The sequence below is a fragment of the Myxocyprinus asiaticus genome, chromosome 35, assembly GCF_019703515.2.
Source record: "Myxocyprinus asiaticus isolate MX2 ecotype Aquarium Trade chromosome 35, UBuf_Myxa_2, whole genome shotgun sequence".
In the NCBI taxonomy this organism is placed as follows: domain Eukaryota; kingdom Metazoa; phylum Chordata; class Actinopteri; order Cypriniformes; family Catostomidae; genus Myxocyprinus; species Myxocyprinus asiaticus.
Window position 1 is genome coordinate 32,958,998 of NC_059378.1, and position 22,332 is coordinate 32,981,329.

At 43.8% G+C, this 22,332-nt stretch overlaps 1 protein-coding gene across 3 annotated transcripts in view; it reads left to right on the plus strand.

Annotated features, from left to right (window-relative positions):
- mst1rb (macrophage stimulating 1 receptor b) overlaps positions 1-19,389 on the plus strand; it is a 67,557-nt gene extending 48,168 nt beyond the window's left edge. For 2 of the 3 annotated variants that reach the window (XM_051673470.1, XM_051673469.1), the window contains 15 exons: positions 3,082-3,220; positions 4,750-4,886; positions 4,964-5,143; positions 5,268-5,367; positions 6,051-6,269; positions 6,371-6,517; positions 6,661-6,814; positions 6,932-7,024; positions 12,195-12,407; positions 12,639-12,719; positions 13,815-13,996; positions 14,227-14,336; positions 16,070-16,235; positions 16,362-16,498; positions 17,444-19,389. In XM_051673470.1, coding sequence (XP_051529430.1) covers positions 3,082-3,220; positions 4,750-4,886; positions 4,964-5,143; positions 5,268-5,367; positions 6,051-6,269; positions 6,371-6,517; positions 6,661-6,814; positions 6,932-7,024; positions 12,195-12,407; positions 12,639-12,719; positions 13,815-13,996; positions 14,227-14,336; positions 16,070-16,235; positions 16,362-16,498; positions 17,444-17,672 — 2,287 coding nt within the window. In that variant the 3' untranslated portion in view covers positions 17,673-19,389. The remainder of the gene's footprint in view (positions 1-3,081; positions 3,221-4,749; positions 4,887-4,963; positions 5,144-5,267; positions 5,368-6,050; positions 6,270-6,370; positions 6,518-6,660; positions 6,815-6,931; positions 7,025-12,194; positions 12,408-12,638; positions 12,720-13,814; positions 13,997-14,226; positions 14,337-16,069; positions 16,236-16,361; positions 16,499-17,443) is intronic. The other variant, XM_051673471.1, reaches the window with a different exon arrangement.
- The last annotated feature ends 2,943 nt before the right edge of the window (positions 19,390-22,332 follow it).

The following is a 22,332-nucleotide window of genomic DNA, read 5'->3' on the forward strand; positions in this document are numbered from 1 at the left end:
GTGCACACTCGCTCGTGAGGCATGCCATCATTGAGACTCCATGCCGAGAAAAGAGATGCTCTGAACCGGGGAGAGCTTTCTCTTTTCCCAGTTGACCCGAAGCCCCAACCAGCTGAGGTGCCTGAGCACCAGGTCCCTGTGCGCACACGACAAGTCCCGCGAGTGAGCTAGAATCAGCCAGTCGTCGAGATAGCTGAGGATGCGAACGCGCACTTCCCTTAACGGGGCAAGGGCTACCTCTGCGACCTTTGTGAAGGCATGAGGTGACAGGGACATACCAAAGGGGAGGACCTTGTACTGGTATGCCCGGCCCTCAAAAGCAAACCGCAGGAAGGGGCCCCAAGCTCTGAGCGAGGGGGACCAAGGGGACAATCGCGTCGGACGTACTGGCAGGTGGGGCCTCGTGATGGTGTGGAGCCTGAGGTGCCAATCATGGCCGTGCTGAGTCCAGGAACATCGAAGCACTTACCTGGCTCCTTACACCCACCGTAGGAGCGGTCTGGGACGGGGGAGGAGGGGAGTTGTCCTTGCGACCCATCATGACCATCATGTTGAGGGTGGGATTGTGCCACAGCTGGGCATGCGGGGGCGGGAGGCCCACCTCCGAGGCGCTGTACCTGCCAAAAATAAACGGAGCCCTGTGGTTGTGATAATGACGGCCGTGGATGCCGACTGTGTGACCCAGGAAGTGAGGAAACCGCACTTTTCTTGAAAATGTGGGCAAAATGATAAGAAAAGGTAAACAAGGATTCTCCGCCCGGCCCTCCACCAGGGGAAGGAGTGGTGCTCTTACCAGTTCCTGTGTAGCGGGTCTCCGACTTCCTGGGCTGCCCGTCTCAGGGGCGCTTCGAAGCCTTCCTTGGGTTCTTGGCGGCCGGCCATGTGACGGGTGGCGTCTGCTTCCTGCGGGCAGCTCCATGCCGGGGCCGGCCTGCAGGGGCGGGCTGTGGCGGAGCTGGTGTTGTTGCCGCAGTGGGACACCCTTGGCAACGAGCAGACGGGGTGCGGGATCAGGGTTGGATGGCCTCCGTCTGCTTCCTCACCGTCGAAAACTGCCGGGCAAAGTCTCAGATGGTGTAGCCGAATGGGCCAACCTGGGAGATGGGGGCGTCAAGGAATCGTACCTTGTCAGCCTCCCTTGACTCGACAGGTTGTGCCAAAGGTGGCGATCCTGGACCACCAGGGTGGACATCGCCTGCCCAAGAGTCCACGCCATGACCTTTGTCGCCCGGAGGGTGAGATCGGTTGCCGAGCGCAGCTCCTGCATCAGTCCTGGGTCAGGACTACCCTCGTGCAGTTCTTTGAGTGCCTTGGCTTAGTGCACTTGCAGGAGAGCCATGGCATGCAGGGTGGAGGTGGCCTGTCCAGCAGCACCGTAGGCTTTAGCCGCCAGTGACAATGTAAGCCTACAGGCCCTGGATGAGAGCCTCGGATGGTTCCGCCAGGTGGCGGCGCTCTGTGGGCACAAGTGCACCGCGACGGCCTGATTCACCTGGGGAATCGCCGAGTATCCCTTGGCCGCCCCACCATCGAGGGTAGTGAGAGCGGAGGAGCCCGCGGACCAGGTCCGGGCAGTGATCGCTTGAGCTCATCATACACCACCGGGAAGAAAGGTACCGGGGCAGGGCGTGGCCGTGAGCGGCGCTCTGGGCCCAGTAACCTATTGTCGAGCCGCAAGGGTTCAGGGGGGAGTGGAGGTTTCCACTCCAGCCCGACGCTCGCAGCCGCCCGGGCAAGCATGGCTTCCAGTTCTGCATCAGCCTGTGACTGGGCTACCACACCTGAGGGTGGGAGCCCAGCCGAGTCCTCCACGCTGGACTGGACGAACCCGCTCTCAGATGCTGCTATCGATAACTCATCCTCCTCATGAGCTCCAAATGAGATCGCGAACTCGCCCTGAGATGAGCCTCATCCCAGCATCCCGGTGGAGAAGCTCCCACTGAGGTCCCCAAATCACCCCCGGTGCTAACCATCTCTGCCTCATACCCGTAGGTTGAAGGACCGAGGCGGGGAGCCGCTGGGATGGATTTCCCTCTGATGAAAGAAAGCTGCGACCGCAACGTTGCCATGGTCATGTTCTCGCAATGAGGACACGAACCATCCACGAAAGATGTCTCCGCGTGGGAAGCACCCAAACATGTGAGACAGCGATCGTGGCCGTCAGATGCAGAGAGATAGTGACCGCAACTAGGAATAATACACAAACGAAAAGGCATCTTGAAAAAGACGCTTTCGTAAGTGCCACTCTTTTAGTAGAAAATATACTCTTTATGAGTAAAGAATATACTTTTTTAGCTGCTGAAGTGCCCAGGGGCGTTCTCCGCACAACACCGTTGCAAGAGGGGGAGAAACCGCTGTAATGCGCCGTAAATCCAACAGCTTCACTCGATATAGAGGTGAATGGATCGGCAGAGTAATTCAGCTCGCTGAACACAACTGCTCAGCTCCGAAGAAAAAACTGAATGAGCGGTTGCAAGCCAGCTCCTTTTATACCCGTATGTCCGGGGGAGTGGCATGCAAATTCCACTCGCCAATTCCCACTGGCCTTTTCTCAAAGATCAGAGATCTTTGGGGCTCCCAAGGGCGACCCCTAGTGTCACTACATTGACACAACGTTGAGTGAGTGACAGAAGGGGAACATTAGGTCTTCCTCAGGCAAAAAATTAAAAATGAGAAAAAATAGCTTAAGATATGTATATCTATCTAATATAGCCTAAGAATGATGTATGCCTGCGATTTTGCACCGAATCTAATGCGATAGCTCAAATTCCCTCAAAATAAAAATCATTTTTGTAGACTTACTGCAGTAAATCGGGGTAAGACAAAGACACGGTTTTGAACATGAATTTTTTATGTACTCACTATGTACTCAGTTTTGTTAATTGTATCCAAAAAAATCTGACAAAGTGCAGCTTTAAGAAGTACAACACAACTTTAACATGAAAACAAACTTTAACATGAAAACAAAAGACTTGATTTTACATATTTTAGTTGACATAAGCATTCATAATTCTCACAAAGATAACTGCCACCAGATTTTGTATGCTAATGCATTTTATATTCCTATTATTTTCTGTCCAGCCTAGTGTGCAAGATCCGCTCTGGGGTGTCAGAGCCACTTTTTAAACCTGTGAACGTCACAGCCAAAGTGCATGAAGGCCGAGTAGAAGGCCGTTACTATATTGAAGGAAGTGCAGAGATGCCTGGATTCACCTTTGTGGTAATCAATACATTTGTTACATAAGCAAAGCATAGTTAAAGTGATAGTTCATCCAAAAATGAAAATTCTCTCATCATTTACTCACCCTCATGCCAACCCAGATGTGTATGATTTTCTTTCTTCAGCAGAACACAAATTAAGATTTTTAGTAGAATATCTAAGCTCTGTAGGTCCTTACAATGCAAGTTAATGGTGATCAGACCTTTGTAGTGCCAAAAATCACATAAAGGAAACAAAAAAGTTATCCATATGACTCCAGTGGTTAAATCCATATCATCAGAAGTGATATGATAGAGAGGGTGAGAAACAGATCAAATTTTTTTTTTTTTTACTAGGGTGACCATATTCTGGTTTTCCAAAAAGAGGACACCTTTTGGGTGATTGGGGTGGGGTGGTATAATAGGGTTCAAAACAGTGTTACTATGAATGCAAACTTTAATACAGTGAAAAAGACACTCTATTAGCATAACATAAATATATATAAATAAATAAAACTTTCCAACATTCTTTTGAATGTCCATGTACTAAAATAAAATATTTGATGCCATGAGTGTACCTTCATTTACTATTACTATTATTTTGAATGGCCATGGAAAATGAAGCAATGTGATAACAATTTTACCTGGTTGCAAAAAGTAGTCCTTTAATTTACCTGATGAACTTTCACCTTTTGCTGACCCTTTATGCTTCCAAGAGCTAATGTGTGCTTCTAAATCACTGACACATAAGTGCCAGCTTTACATGTCATACATTCTGTTTCCCACGGATCTCAACCTGGACGAAAGCATGGGAATTTTCTGTGCAAATCTTCTGTAAATTTGCACTTTCTTTTGGGCATTGTTTCCACTCAGCTGTCATTTGCTGCTACTTTCAAGCAACTGTTTGATGCTGAACACAACAGCGCTTTGCGTGTTCGTGGAGAGATTGACAGGCAGGAATTTGGCCAATAGTTGCTGCAAGCCTCTTATAATCGACCAATTGGTGTGCGAGAAGGCGGGACTTACAAAGAGGGGTTAAAGCAATGCAAATATGCGTGCACACACAATGAAGTATTAGATCAGATGCACATCATAATGCAACTAAAGCCGAATCCCAGACATTTTTTAGCAAATTTAGAAATCCCGGCCAGATGCTTTTTTAAGGTCCGAAAAAGAGGACATGTCCAGGAAAAAGATGACATATGGTCACCCTATTTTTACTCTTAATCTCCACTTTCACTTTTACATCTCAAAGCCACATGTGGTGCCTGTTTAGTTTCACTTTCACATCTGGAAGTGAAATTGGAAATTTAAAGTAAAAAATGACTTGAATATTGATCTGTTTCTCACTAACATCTATCATAGGGAATGAGGGTGAGTAATTAATTAGAGAATTTTCTTTTTTTGTTGAACTATCCCTTTAATATCCTCTTTTGAAAATCCTTAAAGGACCAGCAGCTTACTTGACCGGAAGAGCTGATTAACATTCGTTGACCTTTTCCAGAATATCTGGCCAGCCTGTTTACTTATAAACACTGTGTATCTGTTCAGGTTCCAAACATCACTGAAGTTCAGCCTGATTATGGGCCTGTGAATGGGGGAACCCTAATCACCATCACAGGCCCTTACCTTGACTCTGGGAAGAACAGGAAAGTTACTCTTGATGGGGAAATGTGTCCCATCCAAAGGTGTGTAATGGTGTGTTGTGATTTTAAATTGTAATGGAACAGGTTCCTTTAGAGTGAATGTTGTTCTCTCTCTACAGTGTATCTGTGGCCAGAGGAAATCTGTCCTCTATCATTTGTCTCTCTCAGCTTGTAACAGAGGTAAAAGATGTGGTACTCCGTGTCTATATTGATAAATCCCGTGTCGCCACCACTAAAGTCTTCCGTTACAAGATGACACCTGAGGTTCTTGCCGTGCTGCCGGATTGTAGCTTCGACAGGTATAGATGCAAAGAGTCACTGCAGTTACTCTCTGGCATTTAAAAAAAAAACTTCAAATGGACACAATGGATTCTAAAATGCTATAGAATGTCTAATATGATTTATTTTTTTGCTAAATTGCAGTGGGTCAAGAATCGTCATTGAAGGCAGGAATCTGGACTCGGTCTACAGAACTGTTATTTATTTTAAACCCAAAGAAAACCACCTAAAACCTGTTGTAACTGTATGAACTGTAAACCTTTGGTTCCTTTATAGATATCTTACAAATGATTAATCATTTCGCTTGCAGTGTTGATTCATTACCCTATTTCTTTAAAAGCTACAATATTAAGTTATATGCCGTTTTTCAAATTTTCCTTGTTTAAAGGGATAGTTCACCCTTAAATGCAAAGTCATCATTTACTCACCCTCATTTTGTTCCAAACCTGTAAAAGTTCATGTCTTCTGTTAAACACAAACAGATATGATAGGCAGACTGTTAGGAACTGACAGTCTTTGACACATTTCACTATCACTGTATGGACAAAAATGCATCAAAAAATGAATCGTGCTTGATACTAACATTCTGCCTAATATGTCTTTTTGTGTTCCACAGAAGAAAGTCATTTGTGTTTGGAACAACATGAGGTTGAATAAATTATGACATATTTGTCATTTTTGGTTAAACTATCCCTTTATGATTATGTACGGTGTATACGTTTGGGTGATTTCTGCTCTTTATCTTTAATGACCACAACAATTCATAATTTTCCCTAAGCTTTTACCTCTTAATTAAAGATATTCTGTTTAAGACACATGTGCAGTGCATGTCAGAGTTTATTATTGTTTATTTTGAGCTTGTGGATTGCAACTTCAAAGCATCAGTCATTCTCTTTGTTTCATGTTTCTTATTGGTATTTTCTGTAGGAGTGCAGGGGTAAAGCCAATCCCACCCGACTGGAATGCATCACCCCTGTTTTCCATCGAGATGAGACTGAAGAGGGTGAGCTCTCATTTGATATGGATGGAGTGCTTGGCCTGTGGAAACAAGACTTCTCTTACCACCCCTATGGCAGGCCCATCCCGTTTGAGACTGAGGGTCACATACTAAGACTTTATCCTGGGTTTGATGAAGTGTCCTTGCATGTATGTGGATCAGTCAATCAGTCTGTCTATCTATCTATAACTAAAATTTGTTGAAGGTGTATGTCACCACATTTGTTGTTGTTTATTTTTTTCTTCCACAGCACCAGAAGCTGAACCTTGTGAGTTCTTGCATGTCGATCACAATGACGGTTGGAGATGTTGACTGTGGTGCTACAGTTCTGGATAATGAAATCACCTGCAGGATTCCTAATAATCTCACCATCCCAAGTGAGGGCTTACCTGTGAAGGTGAGAGTTGGAAGTATTAATGTATTACATTTTAAGTCTTTAACCAAAGAAACTAATTTGATTAGGCAGTAAGATGCTCCACTTAGTTGGACTATCTTACAATAACACACTCTCACTCTGACATCAATGTTTTCTTTTGCCAGGTAACAGTTAACGGGTACACCCATAATGTTGGTACTGTAATCTTGGTCAGTAACCACTACATGGTTGGTATTGTGCTTGGCATACTGGCAGCTCTGGTGACTGGTGCGGTACTGGCCTTCATTGTCCTAAAACACCTGAGAAAGCAGAAAAAAGGTGAGCAGAAATATGTCAGTGCTTGTTAAGCTGTTTCATGGGTTCTTTAAGCATAAGAAACAAAAACTTCAAACTAAAATTTTGGTCTCACTAAACAGTGTTTTTTTTTATCCCCAGATTCGCTGACAGAGAATCGCCTGTCTTATTTTTCCCACAGTCGTTCCCGTAACAATAGTGTGGAATTAAGTCCCTTAGGAGACTACAGACGTGGTGAGACAACAACATCAGTACATCAACAACAAATTATAATCTCATACAATCAATTATCAGTGTTTTATTATCAGTTTTTTAATTTTTCACTGAAAGTGTAAGGTTTTTAGATTTGATAAAAACCAGAAAGATCCAGTGTTGGAGTAACTTACTAAAAGTAGCTACGCTACTAACTTAACTACATTATTCAGTACCATGACAGTAGCTCAGTGTAGCAGGTTCGTTATCTGTGCAGTGGGTCAGGAGGCAGCGGACTGTCAATGTGAGTATTTTTATTACTGCTTCAGCGTCATTCACAAAACTTAAACAAAAAGGGCACACAGTGGCCAAGTAGTTACACACACAAACAAGTAAATGCTTCTGTCACGCACACACAGGCACAGTCTCTCTCTGATCTCTCTCTCTGCCACTCTGCCACCTCGTGCGCCTTTTTATGTCTCCCTCCACCATCACTACAAGAAACAGGTGTTAGAGATAATGATAACTCAGGTGACGAGCCTTACCGCACTCTCTCTCCTGCAGACAGATACACGACCGCGCCCCCATCACCACATATCCCCACCGCCCGACTGAGGCCAGGGCAACATCCGGCCTGCCAACCCCTCCATTTCTGGAGAGAAAGTCAGCCATAGCCATCTGCACCCCTGGTCTGTGGATCACCTCAAATTTGAACGGCTGAAGTGCCAGGCATCAACGGATGATCCGTGCATTGGTATCCTTCATGCGGTGGAGCCACTGGAGTGGGGCATGATCTGAACAGAGGGCGAAGGCCTGCCCCAGCAGGTAGTAGCGGAGAGTGAGGACAGCCCACTTGATCGCTAGACACTCCTTCTCCACGGTGCTGTACATAGTCTCTCTCAGCAAGAGCTTACGACTAATGTACAGCACTGGTCACTCCTCCCCCTCCACCTCCTGTGAAAGCATCGCCCCCAGCCCTCTGTCTGATGCATCCGTCTGTAAAATAAAGGGGAGAGAGAAAAGCATATAAAAGCGGCCCCCAACAAAGCACAGATTTTATTTTTAGGAAAGCCCGTTGGCACGACTCCGTCCACTGGACAGGATTGGGTGCCCCCTTTCTAGTAAAATCAGTCAGCGGGCTGGTGACGTCAGAGTAACTAGACACAAACCTTCGATAGTAGCCAGCCAGCCCCAGAAACTGTCTCACCTCCTTTTTGGTCTTGGGCGTCAGACAGGCCACGATCACTGCGGTTTCGTTAACCTGGGGACACACCTGCCCGTGACCCAAGTGGAACCCCAGATACCGAACTTCCACCCACCCAGTTGCACACTTCAGGTTGGCCATGAGCCCCGCCTGTTGCAATGACCTCAGGACAGCTCTCAGATGTTGCATGTGCTGTCTCTAGTCATTACAGCAGCATATGCTGTATGTGGTCTGAGAACTTTATCCACGAGACGCTGGAACGTGGCGGGGGCCCTGAACAAACCGAACGGAAGGGTCACAAATTGGTGTAAGCTGAACGGTGTGGAAAAAGCCATTTATTTCTCGGGAGATTGGAGTTAAAGGGATCTGCCAATAACCCTTTGGTAAGTTCAGTGTCGAATAAAACTAAATAAAATTGAGCCGCGCCCAACCGATCGAGCAACTCGTCAATATGAGGCATTGGGTATGCGTCAAATTTGGACACTGCATTCACTTTGCGATAGTCTGCACAGAACCAGACCGTCCCGTCACTCTTACGTACCAGAACCACCGGGCTGGCCCAATCGCAGTGTAACTCTTCAATGACACCAATTCTTCCTGAACAACCCTTTTTTGTGTTCAGGAAAGCGAGAACACGTCTACGAATTCCGCTTGCAACTTGGTCACATCTGTGAGCTGCAACGGTGAGAGGTGGTCTCCACACGGGACCTGGGTGAATGAATTAGGTTTGAGAGTCACCTACGGCCCAAGCTCCGCCCTCTCCAGGACTCCCGTTGCCAATGCCACAGGGACTGCCTCCCTCCACAATTTTAGGAGGCTGAAGTGGTAAATTTGACCTGCAATGCCCCTGTCCATTCGCCTAACCTCAAATCGAGATCTCCGACTCGCCGTGTGACCTCAAAGGGCCCTTGCCACTTGGCGAGTAATTTAGAGCGTGAGGTGGGCAGCAATACAAGCACTATCTCCTGGTGCAAACTCCCGTAGTCGAGTGCCCCGTCATACAGTCGGCTTTGATGTTCCTGAGCTTGGAGCAAATTCTCCTTTGTTAACTGACCCAATGTGTGGAGTTTTGCTCTAAGATCAAGAACGTATTGAATTTCATTCTTACCATTTGAAGGTCCCTCCTCCCAAGCTTCCCGTATGATGTCAATCACATCGCACGGCCGATGCCCATACAGCAGCTCGAATGGGGAAAACCCTGTGGAGGCTTGTGGGACCTCTCGCACTACAAATAAAAGGGGATCGAGCCACTTATCCCAATTTCTAGCATCTTTGTATACGAACTTACGAATCAAATTCGTTCCACCAACCCATCCGTTTGTGAGTGGTAAACACTGGTGCGAATCGATTTAATACCTAATAATTTGTACAGTTTGCGTAGTGTTCGTGACATAAAGGTAGTGCCTTGATCAGTGAGGATTTCTTTTGGAATTCCCACTTGGGAGATCATTCTGAAGAGTGTTTCCGCAACACTAAGTGCTGAGATGTTGCGTAGGGGCACTGCTTCCGGATATTGTGTTGCATAGTCCACCAGAACTAACACAAAGCGATGCCTGCGTGTGGTCTGTTCTAACGGCCCGACGAGGTCCATGTCAATAATTTCAAAGGGGACCTTGATTAGCAGTAGAGGGTGCAATGGCGCTTTTGGGATGGCAGGTGGATTCACCAACTGGCATTCACAGCACACCGCACACCACTTGTGAATGTCCCCATGAATGCCCAACCAAAAAAACTAGGCCATTATACGGTTGAGTGTTTTTTCGTGACCTAGATGGCCATCCATTGGATTATTGTGAGCCACCTGGAAGAGGGTTTCCAGACAGCTCTTCTTTACTAAGAATTGGGTTGTATTTTCTTTTTTTTTTTTTTTAGTGTCCTGCGTCACTCGATACAACCTATCTTTGATAATTGAAAAATATGGGTTTGTGAGTGTGATGTCAGGCTAGAGCTGTTGATCATCAATTACTCTCACATGGTCAAACGCGTGTTTGAGAGATTTGTTACGTGACTGTGCTAGAGGGAAATCCCCCTCAGGAAACCCCCTGAGGATGGGAACTCTCTCTCATGCATCATCTTGACGCGGAGCAGACGTAGATGGCTCCGGCACCGCCTCTCCAGCCATAGCATCGCACATCACACACCGAGACAACATTTTACAGGACCCATCCACACATAGGGAATCCCTTAATAGATTCTTGAAATCAGGCCAATTCATTCCCGAAATCAGTGGATGGGTGAGGTGGGAATTAACCGCGGCCTCTACTCTATACTTTTTTCCCCTGAATAGTATTTCAGTGGTGAATATCCCTGTGCACACACCGCACCCTCACCCGTTTACCCATGCCCAATGCCCCATCTTGCACCAAGCGTTGGTGAATGGAGGTTTAATAACAGCCTGAATCCACCAAAGCTTGGTATGTATCCCCTTTTAGACTTACGATACATATGATATGCCCCTGCCCAATCGGGGGTGGCCTGTGGAGCATTAGGGATCCGAACCAGTGTCGCCACCTCCATCGCCGAGCACTGATCCTGGAAGTTCCCGGCTTCCCCGCAGTCCCAACAGAGCAGCCCAGGCTTCCCTACCTCACTCGTGAGGGCGGTCCCTTCATTCTGGGGAGGAGAGCGGAGAGAGACAGGAGAAGTGGGGGACACAGACAAAGGGAAGGACCCCCTAAATCGGGGTAAGGGGTTTGGGTGGGGTTGAGATGCAGGGGAGAGAGAGAGAGAAGAGAGAGAAGGAAGAGCCTCTGGTTCACTGCCTCCCGGAAATGCCGCCATGTAGTCCTCAGCCAGCTGGAAGGCCTCCTCCAGCGACGCAGGGCGGTGGCACTGGACACCCTCTGCCATCCCCCGAGGAAGCTGGTAGATGAATTGCTCCAGTGTTACCAGGTTGACGATCTCCCTCAGCCAGCAACCATTTCTGGCAGGCATCCTGAAGCTATTGTGCAAAAGCAAATGGGCGGCCATGTTTCCCGAACTTCAGGGACCTGAAACGTTGGCGGCTCTGTTCGGGACTACGGCCAACCCGTTGCACAATGGCCTTCTTCAGGTCTTTGTACTCAAGGAGGCAGTCAGCAGGAAGTTGCTGGGCCACTAGCTGTACTTCCCCGGAGAGTAGTGGTAACAGGTGGGCCTCAGGATCATCGCTTGGTCCCATTTTGATGAGAATCACTGGTGATATGGGCTCCAGGGTCACAGCTGCAGCCCCCTCTCGGTCCATCAGGCTCCGGAACATCTGTCGGTCCTTGAGCCTGGAGCAGGAGTTGGAAATGCTGCTCCTGCTCCAGGCATAACTTCATGAGGGCCTGGTGTTGTGTTTGCTGGATGCTGGCAAGGGACTTGATGACTTCGCCCAGTGGTGAAGACTAAATGACGATGTTGTCCTCCAATAAATCTCACACACATACGAGTAAATGCTTCCGTCATGCACACACAGGTACAGTTTCTCTATGGTCTCTCTCTCTGCCACTCTGATGCCTTGTGCACCTTTCTATGTCTCCCTTCACCATCACTACAACAAGAAACAGGTGTTAGAGATAATGATAACCCAGTTGACGAGCCTTACCGCTCTCTCTCTCCCGCAGACAGATACACGACCATGCCCCTATCACCACACTCAGCTAATTTCACAATAGTGTAACTTTTCGAGGAACGAAAAGAGTAGCGCTGTATCATCAAAGCTACATTTGTAACATTACTGCACAGGCAGCAATGGAGCCGAGGGAGTGATCAAATATGCTCACCTAAATTGTTCTCTCTCTCTCAAATGTAGTGCTGGAAAATCCAAATAATTTAAGTAAGTCAGCTTGTTTGGATGGTTTATGAAAACAAACTAGTTAACATAAATGGTTCACTAATTCACTCAAGCCCCTGTGCAGCCTTAGAGGGACTCTGTTTACTTCTTAAAGTTATGAGTAGCTTGCAGCTTAGGAAGCTACAGTTTCAAAGTAGCTTCCCCAACATTAGTATCATTAACCCTTTCATTTTGTTCTTTATCCCTTTTAGAACTACCCCTCACAACTATTACTACACCCAGCGCGGCCGTGGCGTTTCCTGGCCTGGTCTATACCGGTGCCCTGGACACAACCCTGACCCCACTTATGCCCCCAGAGAAGATTACCATCACCAGCTTTCGCCCAGAGCTCCTGGAAGAGGTGAAGGATGTGCTGATCCCAGCCTCCATGCTGAAGGTCCACCACCACCAAATCATTGGAAAGGGTATGTTTATGACAAAAAAGCATGGCAGGCAAAGGGAGTTACACCATATGCTGAAAACAGGTTTTATACACATTTTCATTTTGGTCACATCTAAGGTTTTGGTGGGGATTAACAAGTTTCTTTTCTTGTAAAAGTAATTAGAAATAGTATAAGGTCATATTTTGGACATGCTTGCTGGTTTGAACATGAAGATGATTTTCAATATAAATAAACATGTACTTTCTTCTTTAGGCCACTTTGGCACAGTTTACCATGGTTACCTCACTGATCACAACAACAGAGAAATCCACTGTGCAGTAAAGTCCCTTAACAGTAAGTAACACCTCAATAGAAAAAGCTTATAAAGTCACTGAAAATGTTTTGCAGAACATAACCAAAATTTCGTAAATTTCCGAAATTACACCACTTCCTGTTGCCTGAAAAATTAGGCCTCTCTTTTTAGTTGAACATGATAAGCATGTGCTTTGATTCTGAAGGAAAACACTGCATCACACATTTCTTTCCCTAATTGCACGTTAATAGCCTTTCATGACATGCTGAAGACCTTTTTGACAACTAAATAGCCTATCATCACCACATATAAATGCACAGATATTTATTAATTAATTTTAGATGGCCACATGGGAAATATTATAATTATTTTTGGGATATATTTAATATTAAGGGTACATTTATTGAAAAGACATTCTTTTATATGCTGATCCCCCTGCATGGACAACAATTGGGTATCTTATTTTTGCTTATTTTAGTAAGGCAAGTCACTCATTTTGAGCTTGTTTTTCGAAACTGGATCACTTGTTTCTTTTGTGAGCTCTGGGAAAACTGCAACTGATATCACCCGCCCTTAGCACAGATTATTTTCATGTTAAAAAGAATGTTATTAACTGTTGTTTTATTTTGTTTTAACCAGTTATCATTTGAAAAGAAGGCTGTGGAACGCTGGAGTCGGTTACTGCTTAGAATGAAAAGAAATTGAAAACATTTAGTTTTTAATCCCTAATTATGGCATTCAGTGTGGACAGACAAATTGCTAGTCACTGGAATCTTATGGCATCGTGTCTCAGTTTTACCCTAAGATGACAAGTGTATTGCAAAAATGTAATGTCACTAATAATTTAACAACAATATTTTATGCAAAATTCTTTTTCATTTCAAAACATTTGAAACATTGCTTCAGAATGCCAAAAGTTCCTGTCAGTTGTCTTGCTTTAATAATGAAGCATGCCGTTTGGCTGTGCCTTCAAAAGGGACATAAGGTGACAAATCTAAACTATGTGGTTACCACATCCTTAGACATAGGTCAGTTTTTTTAAGAGACCACTCCATCTCTGAATGTATATTTACTGATATAAATGCATGCATGACACCTGTATTTTCTCTTACTGTCATTTTGTCTCTGTCTGCTAGGAATAACAGATGTGGAGGAAGTAGAGCAGTTTTTGAAAGAGGGAATTCTGATGAAGGGTTTTCATCACAGTAACGTTCTCTCTTTGCTGGGTATCTTGCTTCCCGAAGAGGGGCTCCCTCTGGTGGTCTTACCCTACATGAAACATGGAGACCTGCGTCACTTCATACGCTGTGAGAAGAGGGTCAGTTGCAAGAATGTCAAATCTAGCACATCTTAAATATGTGGCATTCTTTGCTTTCTTTCTGTCTTGCACAGCAGGTTTACATTCAGATATGAATTTCATTAACTCTGAACCTGGGAAGACACTATTGCACAACCTCCAGCAGTCCAATTCATGTTGTCAAAGACTTAAGTTAGAATGACCCAAAATCACAGTCTTATGTACATGTATTGTCCTGTATCTTACCACAGAATCCCACAGTTAAGGATTTGATAGGCTTCGGGCTCCAAGTTGCTAAAGGAATGGAATATCTGGCACAAAAGAAGTTTGTACACAGAGATCTGGCAGCACGCAACTGCATGTGAGTTTTTTGCATGCTGTCTTCACACAAAGCTAATCCAGTATTAGCAATGATTTGAACAAATTTACAGATTCTGGATGCAAGCTTTAACAGAATAAAATTTGAATTAATATGAATGAAATAACCCTGCTGAAAACACCAGCATTGCTGGTCACCAACTTATTTTGTGTTTTGTGTGCTGGTCTCCCAGCATGGGATGCTGGTGTGCTGGTATTCCCACCAGTCTTTTAAGCTGACTTAACGAGCTTCACCAGAAAGTCCATGCTAGTCAACCAACTTCACCAGGTTGGTTTTGCTGATGAAAAGTGTGGCTATTTTGGTCAACCAGCTAGACCTGCACCAAACCAGAATTAACCAGCTTAGACAAGCATGGAAATTTTCCGCAATTCCTGTCAAGCAGACGCCAGGTGGTTAGAATAGGCAGCAACATCTCCTCATCACTAACCCTCAACACTGGAGCCCCGCAGAGCTGTGTTCTCAGCCCACTACTGTATTCCTTGTACACACATGACTGTGTGGCAACACATAGCTCCAATGCCATCATTAAGTTTGCTGATGACACGACGGTGGTAGGTCTGATCACTGACAATGATGAAACAGCCTACAGAGAGGAGGTGCACACTCTGACACACTGGTGTCAGGAGCACAACCTCTCCCTCAACGTCAGTAAGACAAAGGAGCTTGTGGTGGACTTCAGAAGAAAAGACAGAGAACACAGTCCCATCACCATCAATGGAGCACCAGTGGAGAGAGTCAGCAGCTTCAAGTTCCTGGGTGTCCACATCACTGAGGAACTCACATGGTCCATCCACACTGAAGTCGTTGTGAAGAAGGCTCATCAGCGCCTCTTCTTCCTGAGACGGCTGAGGAAGTTTGGAATGAACCGCCACATCCTCACACGGTTCTACACCTGCACTGTGGAGAGCATCCTGACTGGCTGTATCTCTGCCTGGTACGGCAATAGCACCGCCCACAACCACAAAGCACTGCAAAGGGTGGTGCGAACTGCCAGACACATCATCGGAGGCGAGCTTCCCTCCCTCCAGGAAATATATACAAGGCGGTGTGTGAAAAAAGCTCGGAGGATCATCAGAGACTCCAGCCACCCGAGCCATGGGCTGTTCTCACTGCTACCATCAGGTAGGCGGTATCGCATCATCATGACCCGCACCAGCCGACTCCATGATAGCTTCTTCCCTCAAGCAGTCAGACTTCTGAACTCTTGATCTCCCACGATCAAAATACATCAGCACTGCACTTTATTACCCTTACTCTTATATCTCACACTGGACTGTCATAAATTATATTATTATTATTATATTATGTTCTCTCTTAACAACTGACTATCAACCGACAGCCTGAATGTCAATACAGTACAATACTGTACATTCTATATATATATATATACTTTTTTTTATATATTTTTATTTTTAATTTTTATTGAATAATGTGTATCTATATAGTAAAAAAAAAAAAAAAAAACAGCGTATTGTATACTGTACAGTGTATGTTATTTGTATATTGTTGAGTGTAATTATGTGTATAACAGATGTTTAAATTGTGTTGTGTTAATTTGATGTTATTGTAAATTGGTATATGTCTCATCACTGTCACGACTGCTATGTTGATCGGAACTGCACCCAAGAATTTCACACACCATTGCACTTGTGTATATGGCTGTGTGACAATAAAGTGATTTGATTGATTTGATTGAATGAACACATTTTTCTCAGGCTTGATGAATCATACACAGTAAAAGTGGCAGACTTTGGTATGGCTCGAGATGTCCTAGAAAAGGAGTACTACAGCGTCCAGGATCACAGGAAAGCCAAATTACCCGTCAAATGGATGGCCATTGAGAGCCTACAGACTCAGAAGTTCACAACCAAGTCAGATGTGGTGAGACAAAACTAAAACATATTTTAGTTCTAATCAGTGGATGAGAAGTAGAATTCTTCTTGAATTTCTGAGCTTTTTCTTCTCAACTCTGTTCTCACACTCTCTCTCTTTATGCCTTTACTGTAGTGGTCTTTTGGGGTTTTAATGTGGGAGATGCTCACACGAGGTGCCAGCCCCTATCCTGAAGTTGACCCTTATGACATCACACATTACCTCTTAAAGGGACGGCGGCTGCCACAACCACAATATTGTCCAGATCCATTGTAAGTTTCGAAGAACATTTTCTCCTTTTTCATTTAAAAATTCTTAGTGTAAGATAAAGAAACACAATATTTATATACACTACAACTTCATTTTTTCACTCAGCTAAAGGGATAGTTCACCCCAGAATGAAAATAAGTCGTGTTTTTCCACCATTTGAGGTTCAGAGGGTTTAGAGCTTACTCAGTATTCAGAGCTGTGGAAAAAATCAACCAAAAGGTTATTGTGAATGTCCCTTCAGTTTCCCAACTTGTCAAGCACTAAACAAAGTTAATCATCATTCACTCTCAAAGGGAGCAACTCAATGAACAGACAGTGGGAACAAACACTGTCAAAACAGACTTTATGTTTTCTGAGTGACGCTGAGTGATACGTACAAGCCACATAAAATCACTTTGCAAAAATATAGGTATAGTAATGTGTTTTTATAAGACATGTTTCTTTGAAAGGATTAGTCAGAAAAGTCCACACTAACAAAAAGTACCATCTAATAACATCATTGTACTGTGGTACTGCTATAGTGCTTTGTGGTTAGAAAAAAACAAAAATCATTCTAAAAACTAAAGAATTGGTTAGTGATTGAGAATGTACTAACAGGATGTGGAAACATGACCAGTGACAAGGTTCAGCCACAGAAAGTGTGTGTGAGTGTGATTCTCTATGCAAATGGGTGGTAAAACGCATTGACTCGGAGGTCTTTCAAGTTCACTTTTAAGTTAAAAAAAAATCTGCATGACTTGTTATGCAAGGTTTTTGTATGATTTCACGAAGACAGAATGGCTAATTTCATGTGTGAGAATTCATTTAGAAATAACACATTTAAAGACATTGTTTATTAAACACAATTAAATAGACAAAATGTGGATACTTAATTACTTTTAAATACAATTAATCAGTTTGCACTTTCCAAGCTGAGACATGAGTTAAACTCACCTCTGTATCTGCAGGTATGCCATTATGTTACAATGTTGGGACCCCGATCCAGAAAGGAGACCAACCTTTTCTACACTAGTTTCTGCTGTGATGAGTATTTTGTCAAGCCTGGAGGGGGAGCATTACATCAGCCTGAAGGTCACCTATGTCAACCTGGACCAGCCACGCCCCTATCCCGCCCTAACAGACTCTGCCGATGAATACGATTCATCAGATGCTGATGCACGCTCAGTCTCTAGCTGATTGGCTCACTGGTTTGGTACTCACAAGAAAGGGAACTCTTGCCTTGCTGACAAGATTGTGGCTATGTTTGGAATTGCATACTACCATACTATTTTAACAGTATGAAGTATGTATACTGTTCACAGTATGCAGATACTTCTGTATGCATGGAAAACCCAGAAGAACTACTACATTTGTCAAAATATGCAGTTTACACCACACTGAACGGGATACTGTATCTCGCAATGGTAATGATATCGACTTGACATTCCATTTCCTGTGTGATGTATAAACTGAAACCATCGTGATTTTAACATTTCCTTTTAGACTCCATTATTTCATCCGACAGCCATAAGTTAAGAGGCAAAAGCATTTATTTCTTAAGGCGATAACTGGACAACAACATGCAGTGTGGGAAGGTCAAGTGACAACAGCATGGCATACTACCGTTTGAAACATTTAACTTTGCGTAATGCATACTGATTTGCATACTAGTTTCTTTAGTAGGCAGTGTACAGTATATACTGGACAGTATGCAGTACACCAGTATTCTGTTCCAAATATAGTCCAATATGTGTCGGAATGATGATCAAGGAACATGTTGTTAAACTGGTAAAACATCAAAACCCTAGAGCACTGTTTGACCAATACATGGCTGAGCTCTTAGTCACCATCTAGCCTTGTATGTGGTGTATTTTCCAACTCAACTACAGCCAAATAATGAAGACGTTTTGACTGTAAAGTTGCAAATAAGATACCGGTGCATGTCACTGCTATAAAGGCAACAGTGACTGCACTGAAAGTGTTAACATGCATTTATGTATCACACTGAAGCACTGTCCTCCCTAGGATATATTTGAGTTATAGCGGATGTATATTTAATTTATGTTAAGATTACTTTTTTATTACTTTTTTCTGTAATTACATATACAGTATATATATCTTGGTCTGCACTTTAATTTGAAGGTACATTTGAATCAATGACCCTTTATTTGGCTTGTGATTATATCAGATGCTTCTTGCAAAGATACTTGGAATGAGCCAGCATTGAAAAGGAGTTGAACTGAATGTAATGTATCATTTGCAGGTTTTGCTTCAATAATGCAGGCTGTTGAAATAAGTGAGATTTTGATAGTGGCATTGAAGTTTGACGCACATCTCAGAATAAAGCCCAGTTTCAAGTTAAGAGTGTTTTTGTGTGTGCTTGAATAATCTTGGGTAATTCTTATGTTTTTAGAACATTAAGAAATTTAGCATTGTGACATTTTATTATAACAAATTAGACAATTTATAACAAGTGAAGCACATTTTACCCAACATCCCCCATTCTCAACTGTAATGCAAAAAATAAATAAATTAATTATATCTATCTATATATATATATATATATATATATATATATATATATATATATATACAGAGAGAGAGCGAGAGAGAGAGAGAGAGAGATTTAAATTGTGTACAATAGAGCTACAAATAGAGTACAAATTCAACTCAATTTGTAGAAGAACCGGAAGGCTAATTTGCCATGGTTTTGCTTTGGAATGGTGTCCTATAGGTTTTTATGATGCTTTTTTTTTTAATTATTATTATTATGAGTAAAATAAGGTCTGTGGTAAACATTACTTGAATACGTGGACTTGAAATCTTGGACTTTTTGTTACACAATCATATCTCAAACATGAATTTTGAAGTTGCCATGTTTAAAAAAAAATGTAAGTTGCTAAATAAAGACAAAAACCACAACAAACGTGTGAGTGTACGTGCCTGATGAAACAGAAAACCATTGCAGACAGTCCTTGGGTGCCTCCAATGTATTTCTAGCAAATCAGTCCACTGGCGGCCATCTTTGGAATGCTCCCGGGAAGCTATTTCCAGTCATGAAAGTGTCCTATCCACTTGAATGGGGGAACACTGAAATCTGAAAAAGTTGGTCAATATTACTATCAAGGAACATATTTCAAATCAGCAGTAAAATCTGACAACACTGGAATCATAATTTGTGCTCCTTTACCTTAGATTACACTTAAAAAAACAAAATTGTCTCGGCTTGTATAGCTAATGTGCATGCGTTTTCTCGAGTTGTTTGACAGGCGATGTCTGTATCTAAAAGGTGATTGGCTGTTTTACCTGTAAGACTGGACTTCTAAATCCGTTGACCATAGGCCATTCCAATTTCTCCTATTCATTTCAACAGAAGTGGCCTGTCTCTGACTAAATAGTCTCTGGTTCTCCTCATTTCTTAAATCGTGCACCCTCATTTCCTCGCTCCTCCGTCCTCACGTTTCCTTGCTTCCTTTCCTCGTTTCCTTGTACCACCCTCTCAGGAAACGAGGAAAGGATGAAAGGAAAGGAAATGAGGACTGTGGAATTGTGTAATGTTAAAACAGGAACTAAACTTCCAAAATAAAAGACATTAACAAACCATGAACAAAAACAAATAAAACCATGACATATCCCCCCACTAGGACCAAACAAAAACACAGAGTTCAAGAGGGAGCTGGGGGGGGGGTGTGGCGACTTGACATGGTTACATGGCATGACATGATAACATGGTACGGCAGGATCCTGACTTGGCTGTGGAAGGCGTGGATGCTGACTCGTAGCCATGGCAGGCATGAGTGCAGGACTGTAGAGCAGAGGCGGGCCTGGACCATGGCGCAGAGGCGGGCCTGGACAGTGGAGCAAAGGCTTGCTTGTGACATGGCATGGAGCAGTCTGGGGCTTGGCTGTGACATGGCGTGAAGCAGACTGAGGTGTTATTGTGATGGGCTCAGGCGTTGCTGTGACATGGCGTGGAGCAGGCTGAGTTGCTGTGACATGGCGTGGAGCAGGCTGAGGCGTTGCTGTGACATGGCATGGAGCAGGCTAAGTGTTGCTGTGACATGGCATGGAGCAGGCTGAGGCGTTGCTGTGACATGGCATGGAGCTGACACTGGTGTGGCTGTGACTTGGCATGGAGCTGACTCAGGATCAGGGGCAGAATGTGGTGCAAGCTCTGCAACCATGACGTGGGACCCTGGCTTATCGACCATGATGTGGGACCCTGGCTCGTCAACCATGACGTGGGACCCTGGCTCTTCGAGCATGACGTGGGACGCTGGCTCGTCGACCATGACGTGGGACGCTGGCTCAGCGACCATGACGTGGAACTCTGGCTTGGCGACAATGACGTGGGACTCTGGCTTGGCTTCCACCTCCCTCACAGTGAACAATGAACCACATATCAGTAGGTCGATAAATTGAATCAGGTTGTAGGTACTCCGTCCACCAATCTCTGGAGGAGATTCAGCCCAAAGCGAAAACAGTCCTTGAGAGCAATCACATTAAAATCGACCCTGCTGGCCAGAACACAAAAGTCCTCTACATATTCCTCCAAGGGATGATTCCCCTGACATAAATGAAGAAGCTGAACTGCTGGGTTCATTTTGCAGTCAGGTATTCTGTAACAATGCTGGCAATGACAGGCAGACGATGATGATGAAGCGTAAAACCCAAGTGCAGTGTTTATTTACATCAACATGAAATCCAGAAACTGTGAACAGAAAACATAAACATGAACTAAACTAAACTAGACATGACATGACATGACATGACATGACATGACATGACATGACATGACATTACATGACATGACATGACATGACCAATCCAACAAAGTTACATTCACAATACCTGACAATGGACAATGGCAAACATGAGGCTTAAATACATGGACAAGGGAGAAACATAACAATGATAACCAATGACAAGACAGAACTGATATCAAGGTAACAAGACAATAAACCAATGAAAGCAAGACACATGTACATGGAGGGAAACATGAAATCACATGACCAGGGGACCACATGACATGAAAGAGGGAATCACATGACCTGGCAGGGAAACAGGAAATAACATGACATGGAACACATGACTATAAAACAGGAACTAAACTTCCAAAATAAAAGACATTAACACAAAACATGAACAAAAACAAAAACACATAAAACCATGACAAATTGAAGCAAGTAGGATTTGTAAAATGGAATGGCTCACTCACTCAATGGCCCTGAACTCTAACTGAGCACATCTTAAAACCCTCCTAAAATCTCTGCGCTCTAGATCCCATAGTCTTGTGTCTCACTCATACGGTCTCTTGGGAGCCACAGAGGAGCAAGCGATAGGAGAGGAGAGCGGCTTCAGCTTTGATAACAAAAGTGAGCCGAGAGCCAAGTTTCATGCGCTCACAGTGAATGCAGTCAGTTTCAGTGAGTACTGTTTAGAAAAAAAAAAAAAAAAAAAAATATATATATATATATATATATATATATATATATATATATATATATATATAAAAATATATAAATAAAATATAATATAATTTTGATCATAGTGCCGTGGCGTGTAAGTGAAATGAAATTGTCTTGTACCTCATGGGTCATTGCAAATAAATGTAGTTGGACTAAGTAGCATGTTGTTGTTCAGAGCGCAGCAGTCGTGTTGAAAACATTAGAGGACAGCAAATTTACTAATCTTACTATGGTGAATATTGAACTCATTAACAACAATGCGGTTGTAGTTGGTGTTAAAATAGTTCATCCAGATTAATTTGATTATAGTGCTATGACTCTGTGGAGGTGATGGCATGGTCGAGCGCCTGTCTGACGAGAGAAAGCGGTAAGGACATCCACCTGAGATT